Here is a 24,945-nt window from a genome sequence, read left to right as displayed (position 1 = left end):
GACCTTGTCTATAGATAAGTAAACATAGGTTCAGAGGGATTCAGTGGATTTCAGCTAGAAAGAGGCAGAGCTGGGACTCAATTCCAGATCTGCCTATTCTAAATTCTTTGTGTTTCTCCATTATTCCACATGATGCCATAAATCCCATTATTCACATGGAGCTTTTACTAACTAAACTGCTTTAATTGTGCAAGTACTCTCTGAAGAGTACACAAAAAATGGAGTCATTAGCTCACATCTCAGATGTGATTTAGTCAATGTGCCCCATGCCACAATAACCACACCTACTTAACTCACTGATTTCACACCATGTGGTGCTATTCCTAAAAGATCCATGTGGTTACCATCTGTTCCTTTTTGCTAAGCAATTTGGTAAGAGCTATTATCTTAGAAGTACAGTTGTATTTTCCAGACATAGGTACCAGAATTCTGAGCAAGATGTCAATAGCCTGGTTCATCAGACTAAGGTGGGACCTATTTATCTGTAGCACATGGACCAGGGCTTTGCACACAGTGAGTGATCAATTAATGATTGCTATTTAGTTTCCTGCCCTCTTCCCCTTTTCTTCCATCAGGCCAGAGCTGTCACTACTCCCAGCATACATCTTATATGTCTACCATAAAGTCACTGTTTACATTTCTTCCTTCTCCCATATCTTGAATCAATCATGGTTCTCTCTCCTATCTATCTAACCAAATTCTATCCATACTTCAATGACAACCTCAAGTCCCAAACACTCCATAAAAGTTTCCTTTATCCTCACTGCAAGTCTCAATCTATCTATCCTATCCTTCCAATTTTAAAGCATTACTCTTTATCCTACTTCAGTTTACAATGGATTATAAATTTAAAGGACATTTGTTATGTGAAAGCACCACGCCTTGACATTCTTAATGAGCATTTCCTTCTGTTCTTACACATGTTGATGACTAAGTGGTTCATGTATGATATTTGTATCTTCTTACTGAAAATGTGATTGTTTTGAGGGTAGACTCCTCATTTTACATCATTTCCTCACCAGCCTCTCCCATCCATACTCCTAACTGTGTTGGGCATACAATATATTAAAAAATATTTGCTATTGGGTTTTTAAATTTATGGAATGAAAGCCACAGCAACAAGAAATAGGATGCATGAGAAAATATGATTCAATAGGGTAGTCAAATGGGTAGGAAAGGGGTAATTTCACATTGCCCCTTTGGTGACTCGCTCTTGTAACATACTGCCTGGTTTTGTTGATGTGTTGGCAGCTGGAGCACTGCAGATCATGTACTTCTAAACCATATCATGTAAATGAAGAAAAGTTGTAAGCAGAAATCTCCTCCATGCCTACTGTATGCTGGTCCTTTATGCTCCCTTGTTTCTAATCCTCATTACAAGCCTATGAATTACATGCTATAATTATGCCCATTATACAGATAAGTAAAATGAGGCATGAACCTGTAACACAAAGTGCCCAAGGTCACTAGACTAATAACTAGGGGAGGAAAGGCTCAATCTTTTAAACGACAAATCCGTATTTTTCTTGTATCACCATCCTTTTTGAAGCAAGGGAGGTAGCTGCAATTGGTTCCCTGCACTAACCTACTCTCCCACTGTACATTTCAGAAGTTGAAGAGAAGGGAGGAAATACATGATTTGATGGAAATCTAAGGACTCAATGATCATGAAAAGAAGCAAAATGTTATCCTAAGCATTTTTCAAACATTTCAGATGAATGTGAAGATGTATCACAAAAGACTCATCCCAAACTAAACATTTACTTGAAGTTTCATGTTTTATCCTAATAATTTATGTGGTTTTTATATTTTATTCCATAACCACTTATTTTTAATATAAAAATAATATTTCGGTTTTTTATAATGGAGTCAACCTGACATCTCAAGTAGTTACTGCATGGCTATTAAAATTCAGGCAGTCCATCTCCCTGGAAGTAACCACAATCCATTTGAGAAATTGTGTCCCTGACATAAAGATGGCTGCACTTGAAATCAGGAAATCTCCAGCAAATTCAGTAATAGAGTGAGATGGATGACCTCTAAGGATCTGTGTCTCATCCAAGATCTGGTTTCACTCATAAAATTTTCCCTGCTGGGAATTACTAGAAAGAAAGCAGGGACACTATACAATTCTTCCTTCTGAAAAGCAGTGATCTCTGCTTTTATCATTCAGATACAGAAAATTAGAAGACATGATGTTAAGAAAGGCCTGAATACACTAGACAAAAGTAAAATTAGAAAAAAAAAACAACACAATGGCATATAAAGTGGCTTCTTATTAATTGGCTAAAGGATGAGGTTCTATATGTCTGAAAAAAGGCACCTAAAAATCCATGTGTGAGCCACTTGTTCTATGTTTAGAGCCTATATTTTGTTTTGTTTATGAATCAGTTAATTTTATGGACTCAACACCATGTGATTAGTGGCAAAAATTATCTTCTTTATTAAGGAGTCAAAAAGATGTGAGGTGAAGCAGAGAATTATCATTAAGCTCTTTCTTCTATCTTGCTTTCTCTGTGTTCCATAAGTCTTATCTCCAGAAAGAAATTTCTAAGCTCTAAATTCTCTAGAAAGAAATTTCTAACATCTAACAGCTTTCAGTTTTTCCCTCTACCAACCATAATTCAATACCAAATCATACACTCTAAGCTTAAAACATAACAGGCCAAGGCATGGAAAGTATTTTTAAACATTTCATATCTAGAATGGTTCCTTTGTATGAGAGGAAATGTGAGGAAGGGAGAACAAGAAGAGGTGTCAGTTTAGTTTACTTTTTAACTATTAGTAATCTAGAATGTGCTCACAGCAATGTTGGGTCTGGAAGATGTTTCAAGACCTGCCTTGAAAAGATAGCACGTTGGCAAGGTTGCAGAAGGAACAGAGTAAACAACATTTTAGTTCAATTTCCCCTATTTTAAATTCTGATAACGTTTATATCTATTCTACCCATTTTGCTTCAAAATTAATGTTCTATTTGGAATTATTTTCAATGAGAAAAAAATGGAGAAAGAAAAAATAAAAAAGGAGGAGTGAATGGGAACCAGAAAATTAGAGATTAGGCAAATACTACTAGCATTTGCTGGTGCCAAGGAATACATTCTGCAGATGTGTTTGTATGTTGTCACTGACGAGGCAATGCACTCTTTGTTCTACAGCCAAGAGCTTACAGATTTCTGCCAGCTAGTTCCTAGCTCCACAGCAGTTCTAGCTTCCCAGAGTGGCAGTATGTATGTTTCTTGGTTTCTCAGTTTTCCAATGGCTTTCTTACCCTCAGTTATTCCACAAAGCAAGGGTCCTGCTTGCCAATTTACCTACAACTGGGCCCCAGATAATGCTGCAACTGTGTGTTTCAGAGTAAGGAGGGAGGAGTATTATCTGTTGCTGTGGGCTAGAGGAGAGAGAGGAAAATAGTAAGAGAAGAATGAAAGGAAGAGAAAGAAGGCAGAAGGGGGTTGTTTCCTGGTGCATGGGAACTCTTCACAAGTTGGTGAACAAAATGATGGTCCCAGGTTGACTCAACTCTATTCTCTCAGACACTTTGTCAATTGGAATTGCAAACTCCGACACTGGAACCTTTACTTGTTTATAAAGGATTTCCTAAACCATCTGGAAAGGAGATGATTATAATGTTTGCAACCTTACATCTCAGAACCCTTCATTGTCTTCACTCAACAAAAACATTTGTATGTTATGCTTTTATGTTATAGGATGAGCAGCAGATGAGGCTTCTAGGGTTGGCTGGTCCCTTAATAGAATTTGGTTAGATCACTTAACTCTTTATTATTTCTAAGGTTATATACAACAATCAATAAGGACTGAATGATTCCTAACTCTAATACTAACCTAATTTTAAATATAATGAAAATAGTAATAGAAAGAGGTTAGGATCTGGGTCACCTGATTGGCTTTAAGACATATCTCCTCAGGTATATGATGATCCTAGCCATTTAATGTAACCTCTCTGAAACTTCCTATTCATGTATAAATGGAGATTATAAATTTTTATTTAATCAACCTCATGTGCTTCTTTGATAAGCAAATAAGGTCATATATAAAAACACTATGCAAGTGCCCATAAGCAGATTAGTGGATTAAAAAACTGTGGTACATCTACACAATGAAATACTATGCTGCTATAAAAAGGAAGGAACTCCTACCATTTGCAACTACATGGATGGAGCTGGAGAGCATTATGCTAAGCGAAATAAGTCAGTCAAAGAAAGATAAATATCACATGATCTCACTCATTTGTGGATTATAATGAACAATATAAACTGATGAACAAAAACAGATCCAGAGACAGAGAAGCATCAATCAGATGCTCAAACCTCAGAGGGAAGGTAGGGGAGGGTGGGGTAAGGGGGAGAGATCAACCAAAGGACCTGTATGCATGCATATAAGCATAACCAATGGACACAGACACCAGGGAGGTGAGGGCATGAACAGGTTTGGAGTGGGGGGGTAATGAGGGGATAAGGACACATATGTAATACCCTATCAATAAAGAAAAAAAACACTATGCAATAAAGGGATATATTTAGAATATTAAAAATTAGGAAAATTTTTGCAGCCCTTAATGGGCACTTTCTTTAGTTAGCCATTGTTCTAAGAGTCTAATTCACAGTAGCTTTTTTTTTAAAAAATCTTTATTCTTAAAAGTATTAAATATGTCCCCTTTCTAACTCTCCTCTCCTCATCATTGATCTCTTCTAGCATGCCCCACCCCTATCCCAGGCCTTCCCCACCCTATTGTCTGTGTCCATGGGTTATGCATATATGCATACAAGTTCTTTGGTTGATTTCCTCCCACCCACACACCCTCCCCAACCTGTCTTCTGAGGTTCGACAATCTGTTCCATGCTTCTATGTCTCTGGATCTATTTTGTTCATCAGTTTATTTTGTTCATCAGGTTCCACATATGAGTGAGATCATGTGATACCTATTTTTCTCTGACTGGTAGCTTTTTAAAACTGCAAACAACCCTAGAAAGAATTGTATAATATATAATGTTACAGAGGATGGAACTGAGAAGTTCAGCAATTTGCCCAAGATGGCAAGTGGTAGAGCAAGGATTCAGATCTATACTTTTCAAGTAATCAAAACTGAGTCAGAGCAAAAGTGCACTAGATTGAGATTCTAATCTTTCTAGATTATACTTTACTACTTAATCACTTCTGATCCCAGCCACTTCCACTCTTTGCATTCAATTCATTTTTTATAAATAACATAAGGATATTAAAACTTGCCATGCTACCTGGCAAAGTTGCAATGACAAAGAATCTAGTTGACAGTGTGTGAAGATTGTAACAAGATAGATTCGTATCAGGAAGGCAGGTAGCAGTAGTGGTTATCTCAGCCGCAGCAGCAACAGTAAGAACATTTGTACAGTGTTGTGTGTTTCTTTTATCTCTACACAAGATAAAAATTAGAAACTCCATTGTCCTTAGGCATCTTCCTGCTCAATGGAAACATCAAAATAAAGCTTAAAAAGATACAGCATATCTAGTATTAGCTCATTAAAGATTTTGAGAGTTTGATGTGTGTGTGTGTTTTGATTTTGTTTTGCTACATGAAGGAAGACTGCTATTATTAACTCTGAACAACTGTCTATTTTTCTATTCTGTAATAAAAATGTTTTGGGCCCTACTTTTGCAATTTCTGGAATGGGTGAGAAAAAAATGGGAGTGACAGAGAATGGGCTTTACTCTGTTGTACGGTAACATATATCTGTGCTAATACCCCATTTTGATGAGTCAACACAAACATTTTACAATGAGCAATACTGGAATGAAGAGAAGGCATCCTGCACCTGGCGTTAATTTTCCATGGACTCCAGATGCCTTTGCACAGGAATCACAAGACCAGCAGTCAAAGAAAATGCAAACTGCATAAGAGAGGAAGATAAAACGATAACAAGCTCTTGCCTTTTGTTCAAAAACAAAAGTGACAATTTCATTCCATTTTACCAGAAATCTGCAAATGTTCATGCAGTTCCAGGCTGTTGCAATTATCCAGGTCACTTCTGGTGTAGTTATTTTTCCCCCATTAGGTTGAACATCTCTATAGATTGTGTCATCTTTATTCCTTTACTAATAGAAATTCCATTAATAGCCTAGTTCATATTCTTCGGAAGGAAATTGACTGAAAACTGGGGTATTACTAGACAGAAATGCAAAGGGAGGCCAAGAGGAATGAAATAGAGAAATGAATCCAACATGATTGAGGATGATGAGTCAAGTAATATTTAGAATGCAGAAAGGACAAACACACTTGGAACACCATGAACTAGAACTGAATCTCATCACTGAACAAATTCTATTTAGAGCTGACCTAAGCTTACAATGGTTCAAAACTCGACATCTAGGGACTGGAGGCAGGATCTGTGATGCTGTTGCTGAGAAGACAGGTTTCAAGGATCTTTTTGACACAGGAAGGATTATTTCTTCATTTTCTCATTTCTGCCTAAGTTCTTACATTTTAAGTATTAAGCAGCCCATACATATTTATTCAGAAAACATGATATTTAAGATACTATACGTGGGATGCAGAAATTAGGAAGACAAAGTACATAAATTTTCCCTGTAAGGGCAAAGTACAATGTCATGTGCAAATAAGAGAACCCTCCTAAATGCTTACATGTAATACAAAGCAGAGAAATATCACATGAGAAATAGGGACAAAGGACCATGGTGGGTGTGAAGGCAAGTGAAATTAGGGCCAGAAGGCCCTAAACAAGGTATCTGACTCCACTGAACCTCTAACATGAAGATGATAATATTTGGACCATTTCCTATTGGTATTGGGATAGTTAAATAAGAATGTATAGATTCAAGTGGTATGTAAGTATGTTCCCTACTCTTTTTTAAAAAACATTTTTATTTATTTCCGAGAGGAAGGGAGAGGGAAAGATAGAAATAGAAATGATGAGTGAGAATCATTGATTGGCTGCCTCCTGCAGGCCCCACACTGGGGATCGAGCCCACAACCCAGGCATGTGCCCTGACAAGGAATTGAACCATGACCTCCTGGTTCCTAGGTCGATGGTCAACCATGCTGGCTGGACAGGTTCCCTACTTTTACTCTTCTTCAGGAAGTGTTAATCAGGGTTGAAATAACGAAGGAGAAGGCAAATCATCCAGTTATGAGGTGTGATGAAGTCTTGTGCAAGGGCTGAGAGTTAAGTCTTAAAGGATAAAACTTCACCTTGAACCCCCAGTGGGCCCAGGCAATCGGATTCACTCAAGGCACGTAGCACTCTGTATCTGGTGTTGGAGGGATTTATGTGTTCATTTGAACATTCCTTGTGGAAGAATTCCAGGTAGGCTTCTTCAGGGGTTCTCCTGATTTAGTCACTGCATCTCTCCCAATGTTTAGCAAGATCCATGACATTCACAGTAGACCAAATCCAAACATGATGACTAGCAGCATAAGGAAAATCAACTTTGTACATTACAGCAAGAGACAATGGGGTACCATTGGGCAAGGGGTAATGCAGTCTCTCTTTCAAATGGTGTCACAAGGAAATTAAAGTGCACCTTCAGAGCCTTATTCTGTGCCTAGTACCATGTCTGGGATGTATCAGGGACTCACTAAAATGTGACTGAAGTGAATGGAAACACAGCCCAGTCTCTTTGAAAAGAACTACTAATTATAGAACTGTTCTTAGCATAGCAACTTATGCAATAAACACCAAAAAACATCTGATTTGCCTGGTAGTCAAAGATACTGTGTAGAAAAATGCTCTTATATCTCCAACAATGGGCCCAATTTACAGGACTTCATGAGAGCTATTTTTTTTTTAACATTCTTTCACTCAATAAATATTTAGGAGCTTGTGTTGGTTGGCACTTAGGCTAAGTATATGGGAAATTCTGTGTTGCTGTCTTATACTCAGAATATGTGGTCAAGTAGACCAACCTGCTTGAGATGCAAATTTGATCTCTACTTCATCACTATAGGGCATGATACATTATGTGAAATCAAATATTGAAACTTTGAAGTACTTCATACTTTGGCTTCCTTCTTTCTATAGACCACTTTGGGCAGTTCACTATCCAGATAGGAGCTGCTTTAAGTTTCCTCTCACCAAGTTGACATGTAGACTATATGGGGATTGTATCACAACTCAGAATTTAAGTCAGATTTATCAGTAGTGCATAGCACTGCAATGCTGATAAACCATTTGTGATCTGTAGCTTATGGTGTGTGGGAGAAATGGTCTAGATTATCAAGGGGGAACTGCATTCTAATGTTGTGTTAGGAATCCACACTCATAGGAGATACATCGACAGCACCTACACAAGTTTTCAGGTCAGTTTTTCTAAGATTAGCTACATCAATGTGCCTCTATACTTTCTACACATAATTCATTTCCAAGTATTTTAAAAGAGAACTAGGTTTATTTTAAAGAAGGCAGTCAATTGAGTCAATATAATTTGTCATTTCCATATTATGCTTAAGACAGCATGGCAACAGTATGTACTCTTAGGACTTATTTGGATATCCTAAACAAGAGTATCATTAGGCAAAAATGCCATATATCCATGTATGTGTATGTGTGTGTCACTATGTGTGTCTATGAAGTAAATACATATCACTGAGTTAAAAAGTGCATAACAGACAGAATAAATGGGGACCATTTCTGAGATCTAAATTATAGATTCAGACAAATAAATGAATTGAGGCTCAATTTAAACAGGATTATCCTCTATTGGTAGTGATATTTTAATTGATGTTTTCTAAAATCAGTCTTCACAAAATTATGATTATCATGATATCTTTAATGAAAGACTTGGAAGCAATTTGAAAATATTAGAGAGATTGAAAAATTTTTAATATTTTTTGAAAAAGATTTAGACCAGTCAAAATGAAGCAAATGTGAATAAAACTTGAATATGTCTTTGTGCATGTGTTCTGTAGGGGGAATTGGGAACAGACAATTAAATGGATGAAAGAGTAGCCCATGGACTATGGGAATTGAATCCAAGGCTACTTTTCCCATCAGGGTCTAATCTCTGCATTAACGCATTTCTCCTCCCACCATCACCCCATGCAATGCTCCAGTAGAGGTTTATTGTTTTCTCCAGATGGAACTAAATAGAAATAATTTTATGAGGTTAGTATAGATAGAGCTAGTGATGAAAACTGCCATGTGGTAACTGGAAATACTGGAGTTAAAGACTCTCATTAGTTGATTTCATTCATTCCTCACATGCTTGCAAAGCATTCTTTTTGGTGCCAGGCACAGTGCTAGACACTGGGAATAGATGCATCCTACATTCAATAAATTCAAGATAGGAAAATAAGAAACAAACAAATATATGTTAGTTCCTTTCACTAACTTTCCTTTTCTTCTTCACTTCAAAAAAGTTACTATATAACTAGAGAGACAGAGAAGAAAACATTTGCAATAAGTTTGTTAAGTGATAAATCAAAGGTACACACAAGAGACAGACAAGAGAGAAAATTAACTCTGCCTGGGCAGAAAAGTTCTGTGAAGGAGGAGATACTTGAGTTTCACAAGATGAATCATACTCTCCTTGATAAAATAAAGGAAGAAGAGTTTGAAAAATAGAGGAGAAGCAACTTATACACATGAGAGTACAGTTCAATGTAGAATCAATATAATGTAATCTGATTTAGAGAGCTTTCCAAAATTATTCAAAGTCCTTTCAAAAATTATGTTTAATAGCTTTAATAATCAAGATCAATGTACAAAGATCCAACTAGAAAATAGTATTCAATGAGAACTTTAAATGTAGCACAGTCTTTGAACTATTTAGGTGATTCTAAATTACAGAAAAAAAATATGGCATCTAACTTGTCATTTGAAAATAACTTCAACTTTAAAGATTTATTCTAACTATTGTCAGAAACGTATTTCTTCAGTTTCTGTGTCAGAAGTAATGTTTTTCTTGAGGGATTCCACATAATTTTTTATCAGAGATTAATTTTTAATAGTTTCTCTTTCTTATACCTCTTAGATTGTCTTAATCCTCTACAATAGATCTAATTGAAAAAAAAAATAATATTCTTCTTCCAAGTCCCATTTACCTCATCTAAACCTATCAAATGTACCCAGCTTGGTTCCTCTAGTTGGATAATTATAAGCACAAACTTTATTTCTGCAATATAAAACATAACAACACTGACTTATTAATTCACTTTATATATCCATACACTTCTATCTGCCATTGTTACAAAGCACTACTTAGGAACAATCACCATTTTTAAGAGAGGGTTTATGGTGGATTTTATCTGGATAAGCAGAGAATAAAATGTAAGAACTAACTTTTGGCTTCTTGAATCTATCTGCAAAATAGTTAAGTCTTTCTAAATAGTTTTGAAGGAACTAACCAGGAAATATGCACTGAAAGCTGTTTTAAATTTTAATATGAAAAATATTAGTCTTATGCTCTTTTTTAAATACATGTTACTATTAGAAACTACTATCTTCAATGGAATGAATTTGCTTGACCACTTTTTAATCTATTTCACTGATCAATGTTAGACCATATTAAGAATTCAGATTTCATACAGAGAAAAACAACAACAGACATATATTCAGCCCAAACAAGAACCACAGAAAAGATACCACATCTTTAAATGCATAGACTACATGCCATTTATCTCTAGCTATAAAAGAAAAAAAAAAAAAGAAAAAAAAATTAAATCCCTAGGAAAATGAAAAGAAAAATTTTCTTACCGGAATGAATGCATGTTGCATGGCTTGCTCACATTGTTTTAAGGAAGCAATAGTATCCCACAAAAGCTGATAATTTTCAGCCCGGGAAGCACTTGGCCGTTGCATGGTGAAAGCTAGTAACACTCAAACTGAGCTCAAAGAACCCGATTGAAGACGGAAAAAACCCTGCAGATCTGTTACATAAACTTCTTAATTAGATCTGCTACACAAATTGCTATCTTAAGACTTAAAAAAAAAGTTAATCAGAACATTTCTTTTGGGGGCTAACTGGGCATGACTTGAACAGAGACAGATGTTTTCATTGGGAAGGATTTGTGTTCCCACACTTGTGAAAAGCAATCCCATCAGCATTTCCCTGTCTTTACATGAGTCTGGCAAAACTGCACATACCATAAGTGTGTGGGGGGAGAGAAGTGGGAAGGAGAGAGATGTGAAAAAAATATTTCCACCAGAAGATTTGGGTGGCAGGTCACGGAGGTAGCATTTGAGTAGCTTGTGCAAAGTAGTAAAATTGAAAGCAGTGCGTTACATACACACCATATAGGTACATATGCAGGTGTCTATGCTTGTGTGCTGTGTGAGAAACACAGTTATATATGTGCATTCTTACAGTGTCATTGAGTTCACAACTCAGTTTAGTTAAGTGCTAGATGTGATACATTTTTCAGCTACAGAGTGTTGCTGCTTTTATTAACTATTAACAACAAAGTTTTTACGCAGGAGTATCTCTAAAGACTAGCCAGAAGGCTCATGAGTATAAAATGCAGTCCATTATTTATCTTAAAACTTAAGAGAAATTAGAAGACCTTTCTGGTATCTTATGTATTAGACAAGAGTAACCTTATTTCTTGTGCTAGGTAGAATTTACACAAACAATACCAGGAGAATTGAGCATTGAAATATTCTTGGGGCCGAAGAGTGGCCTGAACATAATTAAAATGTTTTAACTAAAAAAAATGCCTTGGATATTTTAACAATAAAAAACTAGTAAAAACAGTTAATAGATTCTGAACAACAGAATATAGCATCATATTTTGAGTGTTCCTTCACCTAAGTTAGAAGACCACAAAGTGAGGTGAAGTTCCACTAGCCCCTACAATTTCTATGGGATTGTTGGGGTAGGGGTAATGTAGTTTTATAAGATGCAGAGCACTTGGAAGTTCCAAAGGAATCCACACTCTCAGGGTTAGTCAAATAGCCAGCAATGGAGATATTTATTCAAGCACTTCTAGAGGAAAGGGGTAAACTGAGAGCAATACACAGCATAATGAATAAATTGTGCTTTTTAATTGACCTAGAAAATCCAAGGAGTATAAAACAAGGTACGCCCTATAGAAAACAGTTTGATAACATAAATGAAGAATTTTTGCTGTATTATTTTTAGAAGAGCTGCATGATTTGGGTTACCTAGTTTTTCTACCTCTGTGTCCTGGTGATGGTGGATTAGTTCCTACTAATGACCTTTTGGTGTGAAAGTCTCAAAGGCTGATACCAGCAAATTTTCCCTCTCATCACAATTACTTTCAACTTTGAATCTAAAGAGTTGCAAGTAGAATTGATATTTCAAAATTTCTACCTGGGCTAATGTATAAGGAAATTGTTTTTCCTTAATATTTCATGAGTACACACCAGAAGGCTATTGCCATTAGACAGTTTGTTTTTCAGTATCACTTCAATGAATCTTTTCTTTTTCTCATTCATGGTGTTCTGTTCAGATCACACCCACAGTTCCTCCTCTGCCTTCATTCCTGCCCTTACACTTGCCCATCTGCCCCAGCCACATGCTTCTTTCTCATGCACTGTCAACCAGCCAGTTCACAACTTCCAGAAAATATTCCTTCACTAGTAAATGTGCTGTATTTCTCAGTACAACAGGAAAATAAAAAGTTGTTTTCTAAGTTATCCTCCACAATTCTAGCCAATGCTTTTTAAAAATTATTTGAGCAAATGTTCATCAGTACTCTAGACCCCAACCTCTGGGTCTTCTGTCATGTCTTAATCTTCTTCTACCTCTTATTCATTAGGTCCTATTAGTCTCATTTAAGCAGCATCTCCTAAAAGATCCTCCTTTCCTTATCCTTTGGGGAAGGGATAGAGAATCCAGTCTCTGCATGTAGAAACTCTACATAAAATTGCCTTTGAGCCTTGGCCTTATCTCTCTATCTCTTTCTACTCTCTCTCTCTCTCTCTCTCTCTCTCTCTCTCTCTCTCTCTCTCTCTTATTCAAAAATGTAAAAAACATATCATTGGGTGAGGATGAAAATGAATTGCCTTTGAATCATGTATGCATTCATTTATTCATTGATCCCACAAACCTATCAAGCATCTCCCATGTGCTATACTATTTGATTGTACTAGGGGTAAATGGATATATCAAATGTTGATTCTGTCTTTAAGATATTTAAAGTCTAATTGAAGAGATGATACCTGGGCATCTATAATAATAAAAGCATAATATGCTAATTAGACCGGACAGCCAAACAACCTTCTGGACGTCATTCCGATGTCCTTCCAGATAAAGCTGTGGTGGCAGGGGCCAAGGCAGAGGCAGTTAAAGGCAATCAGGCAGGCAGGCGAGTGGTTAGGGGTGATCAGGCAGGCAGGCAGGCGAGTGGTTAGGGGTGATGAAGCAGGCAGGGATCCCTGTGGGATCAGGCCTAACCCAGCAGTTGGACATCCCCAGAGGGGTCCCAGATTGCAAGAGGGTGCAGGCCAGGCTGAGGGACCCCTCCCCTCACCCCCATGCATGAATTTTGTGCACTGGCCTCTAGTCAATAATAAAAAGGCAAGTTAAGAAAGGGTAAGTTCCATAAAAGAGTTGGTATAGACCTGTGGTCAGCAAACTGCGACTCGTGAGCCACACACGGCTCTTTGGCCCCTTGAGTGTGGCTCTCCCACAAAATACCACGGCCTGGGCGAGTCAATTTTGAAGAAGTGACATTAGAAGAAGTTTAAGTTTAAAAAATTTGGCTCTCAAAAGAAATTTCAATCGTTGTACTGTTGGTATTTGGCTCTGTTGATTAATGAGTTTGCCGACCACTGGTATAGACTATTCACAAAACAATAAAAAAAATACCCCCATTGGGAAAATTAGGGCAGCCACATGGAAGATTTTGCACTTGGTTAGAGCTTGAAGTGTGAGTAAAATTTGGACATGCATAGATAGGTAGGGGACATTCCTGAGGAAAGAAAGATAGGCCATAGGCACAGAGTAGGAAAGTAGAGGTCATTACTAGTTGGTTTGGAAAGAACACAAGAACAAGAAAGCTTGCTACTCGGATTTATACAGGGGCCAAGACTATCCTTGAGTAAAATGTAACTGCCTATTCCTAGTGCTAACCAGATTTAGTTTTAACCAATTTGTAGAACATCAATGTGCCTAAATTCAGTGAAACTATTCTTAAAATAAACCTCATGAGGTGGAAAATTCCATATATTTAGCCCTTCTTTTTAAAATAGGTACACTTGATATGCTTTTGTAGGTTTTAGGTGGTTTAATCATTTAGGTCACACTGCTTAGTTAAATAATTATATAGTTTTTATTAAGTACATATGGTTGTACTCATGCCCAATCACTTTATAAGTTCTAAAATCTATTACCTTCACATTCAAGTGCAGTCCACAATGAATCTCATCTGATCAAATATTTAACTTAGTTCATTTTGGCTCAGTGTCTAACATACCATTCAATATGCATTTGTCCTGCCCACAAAGTACATTGTTCATATTTTCTTCTCCTTAGCACAATGCCTGATATGTAATGACTACTATTTTTCTATTAAAAACTCAGTCACTAGGCTATATGTCTGTCATGTCTAAAAATATCACCATGTTCCAAATTAGATACAAGCCTCAGAATGTATAAAAGTAGTAATGCCAGGCCAAGACACGTCTGCCTTTGAATGAGTTCTACAGGTGACTGGTTTAAATATAACTTCCTTACAATTATACTTCCAGTAGAAATGGAGTAACAGGGTTTAGACTGACACTCCTATCTGAAACAAACAAAAAACTGAACAAAATACATGAATTTCAAAGAGCAGTAAACTCTGAGAGGCAGAAAATAAGGAAAGTCCCTATGATTGCCCCATTTTCTACCTTGAATGTCCAGGCACATTGCCAGAAGGAGAATGCAGCTGGACCCCAGTGAACTTGCTGAATTGAAAAGATAGAGTTGATTTCCTGGAGAAACCAATGCAGCAAGCATAATTATAGTTATAGAAAATAGGAAAAATAAGTGAAATGAATAGCTAGTTCCTTGAGATTATCATTGGAGTTGATAACCCTCTAACAAGACTGAGAGAAAAAAAAAAAGGAGAAATACATAGGAGGAAATCTTTGTGATGTTAGATACAACAAAAAAGCACAACCACAAAAGAACAAACTGGACATAAAATAACACAGGACACTGGATAATAAACTATACATTCTCAAAGTTAAAAATTTCTGTTCTTTTAAAAACACTAAGAGAATGAAAAGCCATAGAATGAAAGCAAAACTTTGAAACCATGTATCTAATGAAGTACTTGTTTCTAAAATATATATGAAGAACTCTCAAAATTCAGCAATAAGGAAACAAACAATCCCATTAGAAATAAGCAAAACATTTTAACAGACACTTCACCAATGAAAGGATGACTAACATCACGATTTATTAGAGTAATGAAAACTAAAATCACGAGATACCACTATACATCTATTAGAATGCCTAATATGAAAAAAAAAGATTGACCATACCAAGAGTTAATGAAGATGGGGAAGATGGGAACTCCCATACACTGCTGGTGGGAATATAAATGGCACAACCTCTTGAAAAACAGTTCATTCATTTCTTAAAGAGTGAAACGAACAACTATAATGTGATATAGCCATTTTTATCCTTAGTGTTTACCCAAGAGAAATGAACAAAAATGTCCATTCAAAGACTTGTACACAAGATTTATTTGTAATATCAATTTAGAACACCATCAACAGGTGAGCAGGTCAAAAAACTGTGATAGATTCATACAGAGGAATACTTTCAGCTCTAAAAAGGAATGAACTATTGATACAACACATGGATGAATCTCAAAATAATCGTGCTGGATGAAGATAGGCAGAAAGAGTACACACTGTGTGATCCCATTTATAGAATATTCTAGAAAATGTAAAATAATCTATAGTGACAGAAAGGAGAACCTAGGAATGGGGAAGAAAAAAGGGTAGGGGAGAGAGTTGCTAGGAGGGATTGATTACAAAGGGGCATGCAGAAACTTTTGAGGGAGACAAGTATGTTCATTATTTTGAATGAATGGTTTCATATTTTAAAACTTATCACATTGTACATCTTAAATATCTGTGGTTCATTGAATATTAATTATATCTCATTGAAACTTTTTAAAATATATTTTTATTGATTTCATAGAAGAAGGGAGAGGGAGAAAGAAACATCAATGATGAGAGAGAATCCATTGGCTACCTTCTGCATGCCCCCTACTGGGGATCAAGCCCGCAACCCAGGCATGTGCCCAGACCTGGAATCGAACAGTGACCTGGTTCAGAGGTCCATGCTCAATCACTGAGCTACACCAGCCAGGCATGAAACTTTTAAAAATTTCTTTAAAAAGTTCTTAGAAAAGCTATCAAGAAGTCTCATTCTCCTGGGCTTTTTATCCAAAGTATACAAGCCCTGTCCTCATTTAATGCTATAATCTTATAGTTCAATCCATCTCCCAGAGGTGGGGAGAGGATTAGAAAGCACTGACTTTCAAGTAGGAAGGAAAGCAAAGGAAATGGATGAATTTAGCCACAGGAAAGGGCCAGGATTTCATATCCAGGGGGTCTTACAGTTAGTTATGATTCTTGCCCCCTAGTCATTTGCTTTGACAAGCTTCAATTACTCATCTATAAAATGAAGATATTAGACTTAACCATCTCTAATGTCTTTCAGAACTATAATTCAGTGATCTATGACTATATTTTAATCCTCAATAATCCCATTTTCCTCTCAAAGTGAACACTTACAGGCAGAGCATTAAATTGAGCAAAATTTAATTTTGCTAAGATAATTTTGAATTATGTCATATATGGTGGTAAAATTCCTCTAAGAAGTACAAATCGGTAGTTACAGAATAGTCATGGGGATATAAAGTACAGCATAGGGAATATAGTCAATAATATTCCAATAACTATGTATGATGCCAGATGGGTACATGATTTAATGGAATGGTCACTTAGCAAGTTATATAATGCCTAATCACTGGGTTGTATACCTGGAACTAATATAATATTGTATGTCAACTGTAATTAAAAAATAAAAAATGATTTAAAGTAAAAAAAAAGTGAAAAGGAAAGACAGTAAACTCTCTTGAGGATAGGATCTGCCATCTTAGACTATCTGGCTTCCCCACTGCATTTAAAGTGCAGAGCCTTCATCACTGTAACAATGACATTATAATTGGTATTAAAATTATAAGGTTAACAATCTACCCTTTTACTTCATAAAAAACCACTTTCCCATGCAGTACACCTCTCACCCCCATGAAGGTATGATTCCCAATTTACGGATAGAGGAATAGGTCCTCAGAGGCTAATGCAACTTGCTTCATCACTTACGAGGCATGTGACAGTGGACAAGCACTTTAGTTTCTCTTTGCTTCAGTTTATCTGTATAATGGAGATTATAACAATACTTATCTCATAGGATTGTTGAAGATTAAATGTGAATTAATATTTGTAAAACATTAGAGCGGAGCCTGACACATAATCAGCACCATTGTTAGTGTTTATGAAATTACTAGAGGCCCTTTGCACGAAGATTCGTGCAAGAATAGGCCTTCCTTCCCCTGGCTTCGCTCCCAGCCACCCGGGAGCCTGTAGTCTTTGCTCCTAGCCAGAGCACCGCTGCTGTAGCTTTCTCTGCCCCCCTCACTACCCCTCATAGCAGGTGTCACACCCCGCTGGGCAGCTCCACACCTGCATATGCGAATTAACCCACCATTTTTGTTGGGTTAATTTGGATACTCACTCCTGATTGGCTGATGGGTGTCATGGAGGTATGGTCAATTTGCATATTTCTCTTTTATTAGTGTAGATTCTATTTAATTTTACTTTATTAATATATCCAATAAGTAAGAATTACATAACAGAGTAAAATTAATATCTAAGATAAATTTATATCTTCCAGTTCTTGGCCCAAAATATACTTGACAAGTGATCAGTAAATACTGAGGTAATTTCAGATTCACCCTTCCTGACTACCCGCACACTCTAGTCTAATTATGTATCCTTCCTAACATTTTTTTTTCCTGAACCCTGTTTGTTCCCTTCATAGTTCCCATCTTAGTTTGAAATATCTTTATTTATCTCATTTTTATTGCTGGTTTCCCCCACAAAGCTATAGTTTCAGGAGGAAAAGCAAATGTACAGTCAGCACTAGCACAGTGCCTAGAAAAACATCGACTCTTTCAGTGTTTGCTTGAAGTTACTATTTTATCTAAAACAGATAAAGTTTATTAAAACTTCAAAAACACATGTTAGCATATTTACTAGGTTAGTCTGTATTTTCAAAGGTGAATTTGTCCATGTTTCTGATTTTCCAAAACTCATATCTCACACATGTTCTCCTAGTTAAGAGAGATAAGACTATGGGACAAGACTCACATGTATGCACAGGGTGAAAAGGTTAATGACCCTTTCTTGTAGGCAGTAGTTAAGAGGACATAAATGACCTGTAGTATACCAAAATTCATGCAATAGAGAATTGTTCTTTAAAGTCAATCAAGCAGTCAGTCACACTGCTTAAGGGACATGAGTCTTTGTAGCAGAAGGCTAGTCCATTCACTCTGTGGAGTCTTTGGAATCCTAAATCCATTACTATAAGGATGAGAAAGCAAGTGATCAGAGAGAAGCTGACTAAAGCAGGCAGGACACAGGGTCCTGTCTGAACACAGTTCTATTGAACTCTAGATCACACTGTAGGTGAAACCTGAGGCCAGAGTTAAGGCTAACTTGAATAGAACTATGAGATGGATCACGTCTGTCTTCCTCATGTTCTTCCCCCTCAAGGGACCTCAGCCCTTCTCCTCTGAGCTCTCCTGACAGCAGGAAGCCACATGAACTCATTTACAGGACAGTAGTAAGAACTTAATATATCTCTTCCCCACTTGCTTTCTTGATTCTTTGTGAGGGCAGGCGTGATTCTTATTTATCTGTGTATCCCCAGGACTTAGCATATTGCCTAGCATATAATGAGAGACACCAAAGGTTTGTTAAATAAATGGATGGTGTGGATGGTGTGGAAAGTATGGCACTTGTCAGTTGATAATAGGAATTTCTTGTTTTTGTAGAGCACATTTTGGTTGACAGAGCACTTTCACAACTAGGAATTCTCTTCTCTTTATTTTTCACTGTCTCTGTGTTCCCTCAATATTAGTATATCAATGGCTCCCTCATTTCTATTCTTTACCCAGATTTCTCTCCTGAATTGCATATCCTGCTGCCTACTGGTCATCTCCACTCTGACTTTTCAGAGACATCTTGGACTTATTACCTTCAAAATCAGAGTTCTTATCCTCTTTCCCCTGCCTCAAATTTGCTTCTCTTTCATTTCCTTATTCAGTAAACCCCAGCTCCTTCCACTCAGTTGCTCAAGCCACATGCCTTCATCTCAGGAAGCCCCAATATCCACGTCATCATGATCCTCTGGGCCGGGCCTGTTCTAACCCTGCCTGTCTCCAATGCCATCTTGTGCCATCTCTCCCCTCTCTGTGCCCTAGCCTCACAGGCCTGCTCCCAATACGTAGGATATGATGAAGCTCATTCTCATGCTGGTTCCTATGCAAATGCTCGTTACTCTGCCTCAAATCTTCTCCCACCTCTTCTCCAAAATTGTCTCCTACTTATCCTTTGAATCTGAGTTCACTGTGCATTGTATGTAGGAGGCTTAGCAGCATGTTGTTCTCTATTCACTAGATGCCAGTAGTGTTCCCTCTCTACAGTGGTGGCAACCAAATAGGTCCCTAGACATTGTCAAATGAACCCTGTGGGGAGTAGGGGGTACAAAATTAAATTCAGTTAAGAACCATAACCTTGATCAGGATGTTCTGTCATAGCTTTTCCTAGGAAAAGCTATGTGATTTTTAGGTTATTGTTGAACTTCCTGTTTTACTACCCATTATGGATAGAGAAGAGTTGTTTATCATTATATGCTGTATATACATAGTGTCTAGCATGAGGTAGGTGCTTGATAAATATTTGTTGAATAAATGAATGAAATTAATTATTGCAAAAATCATATGGAGTATGTTTAGCAAGAATTGGCACTCCCATTTCTAAATGGAAGTAACAGAGACACTGAGTGGTTAAATGACAGGCACACAAATGACACTATTGATACATGGTAGATCTGGATAGGACTTGAACCTAGGTTTTATCACCCTCTCTTCTTCTTATCGACATATATCATTTTACTGCCATTACTATTGTTTTATCCTTCTCATATTACTTTATCTTCTTCCCTTCCAAGCTTCTCATTGCATCTATGTAGCAGTAATATGCACTTAGCTCTATCACAAGGTCTGAGATGCTCAGGGTCTCATGGTAGCTTCCAATGATGCATCGCTATGATACTTTTGAAAACTCACAGCATATTAAATATAGGAGGGAGGTGGTTAGGGCTTCTCCTGTTGTAATAGGACTGTCAGAGGAGAAAAAAATCAATAGCTCTTCTGAGTGAATTTGCTTTGATGGTACTCTTAGCCATGTGGATCTGGAGAAAAGCAATCACATGCCAGGTTAAGATAATCTGATCTTAATGAAGGCATCATGGAATTGTTAACCAGCACATGAAAGAACAGAACAAAAAAATATCTTGTCTCAACTGTTTAAGATACAAAATGAGTCTGACTCTATTGTGGTCATTGCAGGGGGATGGGAGAGGCAGAAGAGGGCATAGAGGGGATAAATGGTGATGGAAAATATAAAATTAAATTAAAAATATATATCAAAATGGCCCTAAAATACAGTCCCGTATGAGTTTGTCCTCCCTATTCCTTCCTGTAAGTAATACAGCTCCCTGGGTAGCAACTGCATGTTTTAGTCAGTATTTGCAAAAGTATCTCTCTGTTTCTGTCTCTCTTCCCTCCCCTATGGATTCCTCTCTTTCTCTCTCTCCCTTACCTCTACCTCTCTCCTGTCCTCTCTCTCTCTCTCTCTCTCTCTCACACACACACACCTGTCTATTTCACATGGATGGAGAAAGCCACATTAATAATGAAGTTGAGGTTTCTAGTTTATGTAATGAGATATTTAGGATGAGATGAGAGTCAATAAGAGCTGAGTCTGGCTAACTAGACCAGACAAGGAGCAACCCTGTCTAATAAAAGAGTAATATGCAAATTGACCGTACAGCTGCTATACCCACAAGCCACGCCCACCAGCCAATCAGGAGCGAGTATGCAAATTAACCCAACCAAGATGGCTGCGGCCACAGAGCAAGTAGGAGGCTTGGGTTTCCCTGGCAATGGAGGAAGCCAAGCTTTCCGCACACCCTGGTGGGCCTAGGCCTCCACTCAAGGCTACAAAGTTTCAATTATAGAAGATAAATAAATCCCAACAAAAATGGCAGCAGCCATGTAGCTGGAGAGAGCAGGAGGCTTGGGTTGCCCCCGACGATGGAGGAAGCCAAGCTCCTGCAGCCCTGGCCTGCCTTGGCCTCCGCTACAAAGTTTCAATTATAGAAGATAAATAAATCCCAACAAAAATGGCGGAAGCCACGGAGCTGGATAGAGCAAGAGGCTTGGGCTGCCGCCAGTGATGGAGGAAGCCAAGCTCCTGCAGCCCTGGCCTGCCTTGGCCTCTGCTACAAAGTTTCAATTATAGAAGATAAATAAATCCCAACAAAAATGGCAGAAGCCACAGAGCTGGATAGAGCAAGAGGCTTGGGCTGCCGCCAGTGATGGAGGAAGCCAAGCTCCTGCAGCCCTGGCCTACCTTGGCCTCCGCTACAAAGTTTCAATTATAGAAGATAAATAAATCCCAACAAAAATGGCGGAAGCCACAGAGCTGGATAGAGCAAGAGGCTTGGGCTGCCGCCAGTGATGGAGGAAGCCAAGCTCCTGCAGCCCTGGCCTACCTTGGCCTCCGCTACAAAGTTTCAATTATAGAAGATAAATAAATCCCAACAAAAATGGCTGCGGCCACGGAGCAAGCAAGAGCCTTGGCTCTGCTCAAGGCTACAAAGTTTCAATTATAGAAGATAAATAAATCCCAGATACCAGGGCCTCTGCTTGGGTCACTGGGTGTCGTGGCCGGCCTGCAAACCACCACAGACCCCTCTCCCAGGCCAACCCACACCCGAAGGGGACCCCCACCCTGATCCGGGACACCCTTCAGGGCAAACCAGCTGGCCCCCACCTGTGCACCAGGCCTCTATCCTATCTAATAAAAGAGTAATATGCAAATTGACCATCACTCCAACACACAAGATGACTGCCCCCATGTAGTCAAAGATCGCTGCCCCCATGTGGACACAAGATGGCCACCACAAGACAGCCAGCAAGAGAGGGCAGTTGGGGGCAATGAAACCTGCAGGGGAGGGCAGTTAGGGGTGACCAGGCATGCAGGGGAGAGCAGTTAAGGGTGACCAGGCCTGCAGGGGAGGGCAGTTAGGGGAAAACAGGCTGGCAGGGGAGTGGTTAGAGGGTGATCAGGCTGGCAGGCAGAAGCAGTTAGGGGCAATGAGGAAGGCAGGCAGGCGAGCAGTTGGGAGCCAGCAGTCCTGGATTGTGAGAGGGATGTCCGACTGCCCTCGAGGGGTCCCAGATTGAAGAGGGTGTAGGCTGAGATGAAGGACACCCTCCCATGCACAAATTCCATGCACTGGTCCTCTAGTTACTAGATAAAAAAAGCAAAGAAATGCAGTTTTGGTAAAAAAAAAAATAGCACAGAAAGGGGAGAGAGTTCTTGATTATAATAAAGCTTGAAAACAGTGGAAAAACAACAATTAATAAAAATTTTTGCTGGGGAAGTTGAATGTGTCTGAGTGTCTGCATCATTAATTATTTACTGTGTGAATTTGAGGAAATTAGTTAACCTCACCAAGTCTCAGTTGCCTCCCTTGGAAATAGTGAATAATAATAATTAATAATGTTATCAATCTCCTAGGGTTACTACAAAGATTGAATAATTTATGCCTAACATTTCCTAGAACACAAGAGTATTAAATAAATAGTAATAAATAAATGTTGTCTATCATCAATATTATTGTCATTGTCTATATATATAAAAGCCTAAGCGACCCAACGACCGAACGACTGGTCGACCAGTTGCTATGATGCGCACTGACCACCAGGGGGCAGACACTCAATACAGGAGTGCATTCCCACAGCCAACCTTCCGCAGCCCCTCTCCCCCCTCCAGCCTACCTCCCATGGCCCCTCCCCCCAGCTGGCCAATCACCCACAGCCCCTCCCCCTCGCCAACCTTCCACAGCCCTGATCACAGGCCAGGCTGAGGGACCCCACCTGTGTATGAATTCATGCACTGGCGCTCTAGTCATTAATATTATTAATGTTCTCAGGAAGGAGAAAGTATAGAAGGTTTCAATTTATCAAGGTAAAGGTGATAAATTTCTGTTTGACACATGGGGCAGTAAAAAACTATGAGGATAGAGCATTTATTATGGAAAGAAATTTTATAGTTATTTTTTAAAAACTGGAGAGGTAAGTACTGCAGCAGCAGGGAGTTTAGCTGAGATTTACTTGCAAGAATTAGGTTGTTCTGGGCTAGAACAAGATAAATCCAAGTTTCAGAGTCATCAAAAGCATTTAGCCTCAGTGCTCATGAGCTCCAGGCCTATTCACCCCCCCCCCCCCCAACAAAATTGTACACAAAATGTTAATGTATGAATAGCAAAACCTCCAAATTAAACAAACTAAATCACTTAAAATTATACTATGAAGTTAAGACAGAGACATGGAAACTCTTCTGAAGTTGAAAGGCAGCACCATAAACACAAATAATGAATTTCACAAAAATAAGCCCTGCAAATTTGACTTTGTTGAACTGTACTGACATGATCAAAGATTAGTTAACATAGGGCTCACAAACATTTACAGTGAAGCTTTGGTGATATTCGGTTTTATAATGTACTGAGACTTAAATATTACTCATGCACAGAAATATAACGTTTTGTGGACTTTATAATTCCTTTTAAAGTAGTGATCTTTCCCCATAAAAAAAAGTAGAAAACAAGGCCTTGAATCATGTCATATGCTTCTTGATGTCTTTTTACTCAGAATAATTTCATTTAAAAAACATTTCAGTGAACACTAATTGAAGAGACTGCCAGTTTTCCTTTTATTGTATTTTTTATTTTTATAGATATGAACTCTTTACCATTTTCTTGTTCTTCTTCTTAAAGAAGGCCCTTTAACATTTTATGTAATACTGGTTTGGTGTGAGGAATTCCTTTAGTTTTTTTGTTTTGTTTTTATCTGGGAAGCTCTTTATCTGCCCTTCCATTCTAAATTATAGCTTTGCTGGGTAGAGTAATCTTGATTGTAGGACCTTGCTTTAAGTCACTTTATTTCTTGACACTCCCTTATGGCCTTCAAAATTTTGTTATGATGCCAGACAATTTAGTTCCTACCCATATGTTCTTAGTTCTTTTTAAACTGTTGCCCCAGTGCTGGAACTCAGAGGGAGGGTGTCTGAGTAAATCCATGCATGGTCCCTTTAAGAGGAACTGCCTGGGACTCCAGCAGCCCTCTGTCTCACTCATCCACAACCAACCCTCGCCCCCTGATTTTTCACAGACAGAGTTATGGGGACTTCTTCCGGCTCTGGAACTCTGGGCTGGGTGGCATATTGTAGAACAGGGACCCCTTGCTCCTCATGGGGCACCTCCAGCTCTCTTTTTATAATGAAAGGAAAACTGCTGTGATGAAGAGTTTCTAATCAATATCTAATTAAAATTTCAACCCGCAGCTTTCTAATTTTTAAGTTCTTTCAAATGTAACAAGAGTTTTACTTTAAAAAATTGGGGGACAAAAGTGCAGTCATTTTACTTTTATGGTAAAGCTATAGGCTTGGAATTAAAGAATATTGGCCCAAGCTATTGTGAGGGAATTAGAAAAAGTATTAGAAAAAGTATAAGAATCAACAAACCTTGGTCTTCATTGACCTAATATTTTTTGATACAGAAAACAACAACAACAACAAAAATACCCAAAAACCTTATAGCACCAATAGTGGGGGA

The 24,945-nt window shown here is 38.1% G+C and overlaps 1 protein-coding gene across 26 annotated transcripts in view; it reads right to left on the bottom strand.

The window, feature by feature from the left end:
* The window catches only part of DLG2 (discs large MAGUK scaffold protein 2), a 2,053,927-nt gene that overhangs the window by 716,193 nt on the left and 1,312,789 nt on the right, over nt 1-24,945 (bottom strand). For 3 of the 26 annotated variants that reach the window (XM_080687283.1, XM_080687288.1, XM_080687290.1), the window contains exon 1: nt 10,707-10,855. The exons of 22 other annotated variants lie outside the window; for them this stretch is intronic. In XM_080687283.1, coding sequence (XP_080543409.1) covers nt 10,707-10,811 — 105 coding nt within the window. In that variant the 5' untranslated portion in view covers nt 10,812-10,855. Of the gene's footprint in view, nt 1-10,706; nt 11,013-24,945 lie in introns of those variants that run through there. One more of the 26 variants, XM_080687291.1, reaches the window with a different exon arrangement.

Source organism: Plecotus auritus (assembly GCF_963455305.1).
Source record: "Plecotus auritus genome assembly, chromosome: 9".
In the NCBI taxonomy this organism is placed as follows: domain Eukaryota; kingdom Metazoa; phylum Chordata; class Mammalia; order Chiroptera; family Vespertilionidae; genus Plecotus; species Plecotus auritus.
This window is presented reverse-complemented; position numbering and strand designations above follow the sequence as displayed.